The 9,822-nt window shown below is 41.0% G+C and overlaps 1 protein-coding gene across 1 annotated transcript; it reads right to left on the bottom strand.

The window, feature by feature from the left end:
* Positions 1 to 8,213: 8,213 nt before the first annotated feature.
* Positions 8,214 to 9,601, bottom strand: LOC143512476 (homeobox protein Hox-D1-like). The gene is made up of 2 exons (XM_077002850.1): positions 9,006 to 9,601; positions 8,214 to 8,906 (listed from the first exon to the last, which is right to left on the bottom strand). Exons 1-2 carry the CDS (start codon positions 9,514 to 9,516, stop codon positions 8,572 to 8,574), a joined length of 846 nt encoding a protein of 281 aa, XP_076858965.1. The 5' UTR covers positions 9,517 to 9,601; the 3' UTR covers positions 8,214 to 8,571.
* Between the last annotated feature and the right edge of the window lie 221 nt (positions 9,602 to 9,822).

Below are 9,822 nucleotides of genomic sequence, written 5' to 3'. Positions count from 1 at the left end.
TGATCACTTGCAGATGAAGAACAGGGGTGGTATAACCATCACTGTTGTCTTCTGTGTTACGCAGGCAAGTCCATTCAAAGCTCCTAGATGAAATCATTTTTATAAAAAATGAAAGCGTTTTTGATCTGGTTACAGATGTCTCAGTGGCTAGTGGCAACTTGCCTTTACCTCGCTCTGTTCTAAATAAATTATGGAAGTTCCTGATAATATTACACGTGCACACACACACACACACACAATTTGTTACATCTGACAGTCAGGTCTGTGAGATGTAGCTCATAGTTTTTTGACAGACTGACATGCAAGTAAGTTTTATAGCTTTATATTTAAACTGCAAAGGTGAGACACTGAGTTTGTGTGGTGTGTTTTTGTGTTGGGGGGTATTTTTCTGGTGAGTTCAGCATACATTAGAAAATAAAAAAGTGAGCTGAATTCACAGACCAAACACTGTCATATACTATCATTGATGGGTAATGGATAATATAAGAGAGCTTACACAGAATTCACATCATAACTGTAGACAATAAGACAGTATAGATTATTGTAAGTTCACAGCCCTCTCTTGAGCTTTACACACACACCCACATACACATATGCATGCACACACCAAACCAAGCTTTGAACTTACCTCTCGTCCAACCACATTCTAGCACCTGCTCATTATAAATAGATTCATGTGAAACTTAGCAGCTCTGCCCTGCACAATACTGCTAATGGCTGTTATGGTATTTGTTCATGACAGATGTCTAAATGAATCTTCTTGGATTACTTGGGACACTTGGATGACAAAAAGACCCTACAGTCCATCAGAGGTACTTGCACACAATGCAAAAAGCTTTCAAAGAATTATTAGCAATGGATTGAAGTAAAATACATTAAAACTTTATAGTAACGTTTTGAGTTTATGTTCATACTGGGGCAATATACAGAATTACAAAGCTGAATACCTATCTTCTCTTTCTAATGCCCGAGGGCCCAGTTTGCAGTATATCCATATGATCTTACACCTCCGTGGACAGGACACATTTTCCTGTAGGCCTACTGTTAATGTAATCCATACACTCAATTGCTATTTAGAATGTTCCGGAAATGTAAACTGCACATTATCAAACCAAACCAAGATTCACTGTTCCGTGCATCATTGCATTTTATTATTATTGTTGTGCATCACACTAAATCAGTAACTGCTTTGTTGAAACTTTACTATGCAGGCTCTGTGTGCACTCTGCTGTGAGTGGAGGTGCAGTTGCAGGGGTGTGGTGGTGGTGGTGGTGGTGGTGGGGCGGTGGATGGGGGTAAATGAAGAGCATTGTCCTCGCTGCTCTGTAGTGTCCAGTGCATCAGCTGTGTGTGGAACACAGATCACTGCTTCCCAGCACACAGGACTCATCCTGAGACAGATCACAGCCCGCTAATGGCACTACCCAGCAAAAACCGGCCTGCAGCCGGTCATTCGGCAGACGTTTACCACACGGTCCAGACCAAGCAGTAAACTGATCCTTAACCCACGCCGGGTTGACGCTAGCCCGGCGCTATCCGCACAACATGCAAGCCCCTCGCGCTAGTGAGGTGGAACTGCGTTTGCCACAACCTGAACAGATGGTCCTTCTCACGCACACTTACACACTCACAACCTCCCCAGGACCAGCACGTCTCATACACATGCAGGCAGCGTATCGTCTGGTGTGTTTGGGGAAGAGGAGGAGCAGAAACCTACCGCAACGGCACCTTCCCTGTCTAGAAATACAGAATCTTCAGGATCCTGATTAATAGCACAGATGTGGCATGTAAATATTTGCACTATCGTCTGTTTGGAGTGTGAAAAGGGAGGTTGCACACCTTTCAGGCAGGAACAGAAGCCGAACGTCTGCAGGAACCCAGCCTGGGGAGAATCGCTTTCAGATTATGTCTGGTGCTCAGGACACTTCCCAAAATCTCCCTGTTTGAATTCAGCCCATTTGTCATTATTCTCTTTGGCAAGCACAATGTCATCTGCTCCCAGAAGAATTATAGGATTGCACTGCAGAAGACAAACAATTTACTGGCACTTTGCCTCACTGAGCAGCACTGTCTGCCTGCCAGTAGCCATCCATTTCACTATTCACACCATGCAATACAAAATAGACACACGCAACACAGCACAATATGCTAACAACGCAAGCAGAAACTCTAAGTGCTTATGTCAGTTTTAGGTTCACTGTGGAAAAGCATGGCAGACCATTTTACAGTAATGGAGAGAGATAGATAGAGAGAGAGTAAGAGAGAGAGAGACAAACAGAGAGAGAGAGAGGGACTCTGAGAGACTCATGAACTTTCTATGAAAGGACTTTCACTGAACATGAAGCCTGCTCAATTTTTGTAAAATCATTGTTTATTTTTAATAAAGACTGCCCATTCTAGAGATATAATCAGAGGATGCAGAGATGTCACCTCCACATTATGCATGCATACAGAACAATTAATTGGTATTATTTATTGATAACATGCAAAATACATTCAGCAGTTATTCAGCTATGGATACATTGTACAGTACACAAAATAAACGTCTGTATACATTTACACAAACGGACCTCAACTAATCATTGCAGACATTACTGTATAAATATCAGTGGGGAACCGTCAGGGCCCTCTACGCCCTCTCAGAGGGCCTAAAAATATTCTTAAAACATATATATATATATAATATAATTTATCCAATTTTATTTTATCTACTTACAGTTTGACAATCAACATCTAAACAATTACAAAAATATAAGTAAATAAATTATTCAAATGTATCTATTCAATCTGTGTTTAAAGGTGAGGGGTTAAGTGGAAGCCTGTGAGCCTGTGTCTCCCTCTATCAGCACTGGCAGTTATAATTCAGCAATACCAGTTTCAAATGACAGTAAAATTGACCAATCATATCTTCCCTCTTAGTGGGCGGGCTTAACTGTATGATAATTTCCGCCCGCTGAGGCGACGCTAGCTGTCGTTAGCGTACCACCGCTAGCTAGTTTCAATTCATTCCTTTGATGTCCTCGTGCGCGTTGTTTACATATTCCGCTTCCGAGGAACACGGAGCTGTGAACCTTATTTTGTTGGAACCTTATTTTTCTTAAGAAGTTATCTAGTACAGATATTACTGTTTATTGCGTGTCTAAAGCTGTACTGTCGTCTCAGTTTTTTTTTTCTTTATTGCAGTGAGTTAGGAGAGGAAACACTTTTTTTTCGGGGGGATGGGAGCGGGCCCAGGTTTAATGGTCACGGTTCGCTACTGATAAATATAAATACAGTATAAATATTGTGGCATTAAAAAGTGGTTCCACATGAATTACAGCACACAGAACAAGAGGCTGCAAATGATAAAAACTAAAACAGAAATGAAAAATGTGGTTAAAAAGACCCAGATAAGCGAGAGGTGAGAGGCTTTTGGCACTGTTCTCGTCTTCGAATCCCCGCTGGTGTCCAGTGGAAATGAGCTGTGAGGAGGTGCAGCAGGCCTGAAGCTGAGCAAGGAAACAGCAGAGAAGGGAGGGAGGGATGGAGGGATGGGGGGCATAGTGGAGGAAGCGGAGGATGAGATGTGGGCCAGGATGCAGGCTGACAGGCCCGGCCCACCACGCCCCTTCCCTCTTGCCGCCAGTGGCCTGCGCTCAGCTCGCTGCTCCACAGCCGTTGCATTCTCCCGACATTTACATTATTCAAAGATAAATGCATTGTCAATTCTGTGTCTCCACTCCCTAGATATGTGCGCCGCTCCAGTCCCTCAGCAGCCAAAGGTGCTCTCACCTCCGCTGCCCACTAGACACACTACAAATGAAATCAAATGACTGCTGCTTCTGAGCAGAATAATTTAACCCTGCAGAGAGACCCTGGGCCTGTGTGTGTGGGTGTGTGTGGGGTGTGTGTGTGTGTGTGTGTGTGTGTGTGTGTGTGTGTGTGTGTGTGTGTGTGTGTGTGTGTGTGTGTGTGTGGACGGAGGTGTGTGTGTGGGGGGTGTGTGTGTGTGGAAGTGGGTGTGGGGGGTGTGTGGGTGTGTGTGTGTGTGTACAAGCGTGTGTGTGGGTGTGTGAGTATGTATGAGGGTGTGATTGTGTTCTGTATGTGTTTGTGGTCATGTGTGTGCATGTGCATGCTCGTTTTATAAAATGGTGAAACAATAAATGCATCACATACATTGCTACGGTGTCTCGAAGAATTATTTCCCAGATTGGACAACAGCTGGTAGCCGATATAAGGCGTGGAGTTCAGCACCACTGCCATTTTTGTGCTGTATGCAGTAGACCATCCTTTCCAAGAAGTCACAGTATTGATTTTGTTGTGTCATTGAATTCCCTGTGCATTAAGGTATTGGGGTGTTGTTGGTGCAAATGGATGATGACCAAGTACCCATTCCATATGAATTCATTATCTATGAACTTACAGTAATTTACTGTTTTATAGGTGTGAAGTTCACAAACTTATTCATAATGTTTTCTCCTATTTCAAAACATCAGATCTGTGTGTGTGTGTGTGTGTGTGTGTGTGTGTGTGTGTGTGTGTGTGTGTGTGTGTGTGTGTGTGTGTGTGTGTGTGTGTGCATTCACAGAGTCTATGAGTCCACTGAGATTCATCTTTCCTAATGAAAGCAATCAGTTCCCAGTCTTGGGACACCACAGAGACAACCACACAGTCTCATCAGCCATTTTGTGTGACTGTAACATATATCATAATGGAGTCTACTCACCAACACTAATTACCCATTCAGGTCTACTCATGATGAGTCCGTTATCTCATCACAGAGGCCTTAAGTCTTCATAAGATCCCTCTCCATAAGAACTGCAAGAGGCGAGGAAGTCTTAATGTGAATTAGAGTAATATGTGGTCCACAAACACATCGATAGTCTTTACACAAACAACTGTCACTTTCAGTGGGCTTTTGGGTAGCCATTAGACTAGCATCTAGTGCTTCTTTGAGAATTACAATCTCTCTCTCTCTCTCTCTCTCTCTCTCTCTCTCTCTCTCTCTCCTCTTTCTACTCTCTCTCTCTTTCTTTCTCTCTCTCTATATCTCTCTTGGTGGTCATTAAGTGTACAAATGCAAGCTGTGGATTAGTGTCTTAATAAGAGTTCTATGCCTTAGTATATAATGTAACTATAGAGTACACATGCTCTTACCACCATTTCATTTGGTATCATTTTGTGTTTTCTTTATTTAACAATACACAACTGTAGCCACAATGTGTGTGGGCCGTTCTTCATTTCTTTTAATTTTAGTTTTAGTTTAAATATTTTATTTCCGAGTACAGGACCACTGTTAGCTTTCTGTACTTTTTGAAATGGCAGATCATTCTGGAACCCAGCGGTAACAGCAATGCATTAAAATCTTCAATAACCCTGTGCCTGATTCACTCATGCCAGCACAACACCCACAACCATGCCATTACCGTCTCAGTGTAGCTGCTGGGTTAAAAGTACTCCGCCAGGGTCCTGTGGTCCTAATAAAGTGCCAGTGAGTGTATACCTACCCAATAAATACCTAACAAAGTGGCCATTAAATGTAGCTACATGGTAGCGGTTTCTAACAAATTGGCCAGTGAGAGTAAAGTGCACATATAAACAAATGACATCTTTAAAGCCTTACTCTGGATATTAAAACTCTCTTTATAAAGAAAATAACATGTTAAATGCACGCCCTCCGCATTTTTTCCAAATGTTAATGATGATACAAAAACTGAATCCAGAATGTATGTACTTTTCTTTAAAGTTAAAGGGGGTCTGTGCAATGCTGTAAGAGCTTTGATATGTGCTAGCAATTCAGGTGTGTGAATGTGCATGCAATATTATAATATTATGTTTGACAGTGCTTGCTAAATAGTTCAGGACCTGAAGGTTTTGTAATGGGCTGTAATTTAACAGGCCCAGGGCTGTGTTAGTGCTCGGAAGGGAAGATGTGTTCTGAAGCTGGTAGCCACCTGGCTAGGCCAGTGAGTATGATAAAGATTTCTTCAGGTGAGCATTTACACAGAAACACTCTCGTATGCTCAAAGTGTCTCCGGCTCATGATAAGTTGTTTAATTACCCATTTTAAAACTCACGATCCTGAAGGGAGTGTTAACTTTAAAACCCAAACTCATGAATGGAGCTGTCCTCTAACCATTTTTCATATCTAATGGTCACAGGCTACTTTACTGGAATAATGTGTCTAGGATTACAAATGAAAAGCACAGGGAACCATTATTTATCCCGTGGACAGATTAAATTCCAAACCCTGCTACTGTAATAGGCACACTTGTAGCTTTACATAAATTAGAGAACTAATTATATTAGATACTATTTTAAACAAAATAACGTGTTTCTCAGAATCCATAGTTGCAATTTATAGTAAGGCCAGGTTCATTTTCTATAATAATCTATTTCGCAGTATGGTGGAGGGCTAATATGATGATGTAGTGTAAGATCCTGGGAGACCGGATCCCTCTCAACACAGGGCACAGCACTGTAGGAGACAAATGAAGATGCATTTTATTCCGTCATAATTTCCCTGGGAAAATGCTATAAAGGATGTCCATATGGATACGACTGAAGGAGCGGGAGACGTGTGAGGTATTTGTGTGCGGAGCGGTATAGACATTGCTGCAGTAATTGATGGCAGCTTTCCTCCGTGATCAGTTTGTCTGTCAGTTTGGAGGAGACGGCGGGAGCAGGGCAGTCCCCGAGAAAGGGAGCCACAACATCACGCTCACTGGGTTAAATCTCCTAATGATTAGAATAAATCATCAACAGCAGAGCCGAACACATTCTGAAGGTGTTGTGCATCTTGGAGGAAAATGATAGGAATGTCAAAAGCAGTATAATGAAAAATTCTCTCCTGTTTTTTTTTTTGTTTGTTTGTTTTTTTTCTTCTTCACGATGCTAATGCATTTGAAACGTAATATTGGAATATTATAAGATGTTAATGGAGAAGTCAGGGCAATAAAACATTGCAACTATTCTCTACTAGCCCTGTTTGTTTCCTTGGTAAATATAAGATGGTATTTGGAGTTTCTTAGGTGTTAGAATTGAACACTGAATGAATTACAGTAAAAATACTACGTCTTAAGATGATGTTAAGTAACCTTGATTCCCATAGAATTTCCAGTATTCCCAATCCAAGAAATTAAGAGATCGATAATTACCTGATGAACTGGATCATGTTTGTGGGGAAAAAATAAATTTTACAACTGTGCTGGACAGATTGTGCCAACACACAACAGAGAAGCACTGGTATAAACCAAAGTCTTTCATCAAAACAGTGGTCAGATTTCTGTTTGTACGAAATCACCAGTGCTGGAGTTTCTTCAGAAATTAATTTTTTAAAATCATTTTCTAGATTTTAATCGACCCACACACTTGACAGAAGTGTAGATATGTGTGAAGTCTTCATTGCCAGGCAGAACCAGTCCTTGGTTGTTTATAGATTGTTAATAGAAGGTTCTTGGTTCAGTACAGATTGTTAATAAAAGGTTTTAAAGTCACAACATTGTTTTTTTTTTACTTTAGTTAACATGATACCTGGAGCTTTGTTCCTTAAGCTGTAACTAGACCATAGAACTGGTACACAATTTTCACATTAGTAGTATAAGTAGAACAAACCTGAACTGTTCTTTTTTCAAGTTATATGTTTTGTAAAGCCAATCTTCCTATGATTTTGGTGTTTGGATCACACTTCATCCTGGTAGGAAAGTCATTATCTCTGAAACAGAGGTGAGAGGGGGTCAGTGATGCTGCCTTCTCTTAGCCATTAGCAGCACCTTGGGGAGTCTGGTACTCACCACATTAGCCACTAATGGAAGCCCACATGTAGAGCTCTGTACACGTGTATTAAATTGTGAGGGGAAATAAAGATGCAAAGCTTGCTTTGTTCACTGTCTGCATTAATGTTTCACTAATCTATACCGATACCAATAATAAGTAAAGGATAAATAAACTTTGTCTGCTTATATCAAGTTTGTGAATCAAGCTCTTGAGTTGGATAGTGAAAAAAGGGGAATTGTTATATCCATTTACAGCTGTGTCCTGGTTTAAGGGCACTGTTAAAAAGTATTAATGGTATTATGGTTTGAAAACAAATACTGATGTAGTCCACTAAAATGTGCTATGTAATATGTATGTGTCCATATGAATCCATAAAGGGCGTGCTGCTTCTTACACATAGGGATGAACAATAAATACAACAATGTCAGATTTAGTTGCATTTATTATGACTATAATCTTCATCCAGACCATGTTATTGTTTTTATTGTTTTTTTTTTTTTGCTGAGTAGGTCATTCCATTTATTCATCATTATGATCATTTTCTAAAGATATATATCCCTTAGAAAAGAAGTAAGTACTTATTAGGTCATATAGTATTAATATTTCAAATTTTAAAGGCACTGAAAATTACATTTGAGGCACCTTGCTAACACCAAAGAGTTACCAAAAAGGCACAGTATGACGCAATAATAATTTAACAATATAATACAAATTATTATCATTCAGTTAATTTAAAAAGTGCAAGCAAATAATTGTCAAAAAGCTTTTGCTTTACGGTAGAAACATGCGAACTGTATTTGATTTGGAGGCACTTTATCTCGCCAGTGCAAAGAGCGAGACAGGCGAGCAAGGTGGCGTGCTCGCCGGAGAGCTGAGCTCCGAGGAGATGGAGTCCAGGCGGGCATGGCTGACTACCGCGAGGCCCTCTCTCTCTCTCTCCCTCTTCTTTTCCTTCATTCTTCTGTTCTGGAACCAGATCTTCACCTGCGTCTCACTCAGGTGTAGTGCATTCGCGATCTCGGCTCTTCTATACCTGGTGACGTATTTGTTAAAGTGAAATTCTTTCTCCAATTCTGTCAACTGTTTGGTGGTGAAATTTGTGCGAGCTGTTGTAGCAACCTCGGTAAATCCACAAGCTAATGAACAACCTGTAAAACATATTTCAAAACCTTTAAACACGTGCCATAAGTGAGGCAAACTACATCTAAGAATATTTTAGCGTTGAGCTTTCGTCTCTAAAAACTTACGTTTGGTTCTTTTTCTTTTTATTTTCATCCAGTCGAATGTGTTAACTACACCTTCTGTGTCCTGTGACCAAGATGCGGCTTTTAAACTCCCCTGAGACGGAGTATAACTTTGGTAACTGTCGTAAGAGAGTGAAGATTTCCCGTTTCCTTTGTACGGATGGTCTTCGCCTGCGCTGTGGAAAAAAGACTCCGTGAGAAAAAACGAGGCGCTTCCTGAGTGTAGCGGGCTGGTGAACTGAGCAGGCACCTTTGAGCCCTCAGCTTCTGTACAATATCCACAGGCTCCTTCATAACTGAGTACGGAACCTGAGAAACACACCCCAGACCCATTCGGTTTACAGTGTACATCCGATGCAAGATGGATGTTAGTAACATGGTCCAGAGTACCTGTCGCTAGTTTCCCTTTGGTCTCTCTTTGGTACGGCAAAGGCACAACCTTCTGCTCCTCCTGACAGAATTTACCTTTGAGAATCATGTCTCCGCCTAAATAGTAGTCTGAATACGAGGACATTACATCTAAATGGTCAGTTTAAAGTGTGAATGATTGCCAGTGCTTCTAGTCTTCATGACTTACTGTACTTTAAGGCTCAACATGTAAATAATGTCCACAACTACAAGAGGCGTGGCCTCATACTGCTGACCAATCAGGAGCAGAGATATACAGCCTTCCTTCTGATTGTGGACAGGTCCTGCGCACTTTATCTAAACAGATGCACAAAATATTAAATATATTTTATAGCCTTTTGTGCATTACTTGTGCATACTGGTCTTCGATATCCACTTTTCTGATGGAAATACGTGAAAGAGAGTAATGCAC

Source organism: Brachyhypopomus gauderio, chromosome 4, assembly GCF_052324685.1.
Source record: "Brachyhypopomus gauderio isolate BG-103 chromosome 4, BGAUD_0.2, whole genome shotgun sequence".
Taxonomy (NCBI): Eukaryota; Metazoa; Chordata; class Actinopteri; order Gymnotiformes; family Hypopomidae; genus Brachyhypopomus; species Brachyhypopomus gauderio.
This window is presented reverse-complemented; position numbering and strand designations above follow the sequence as displayed.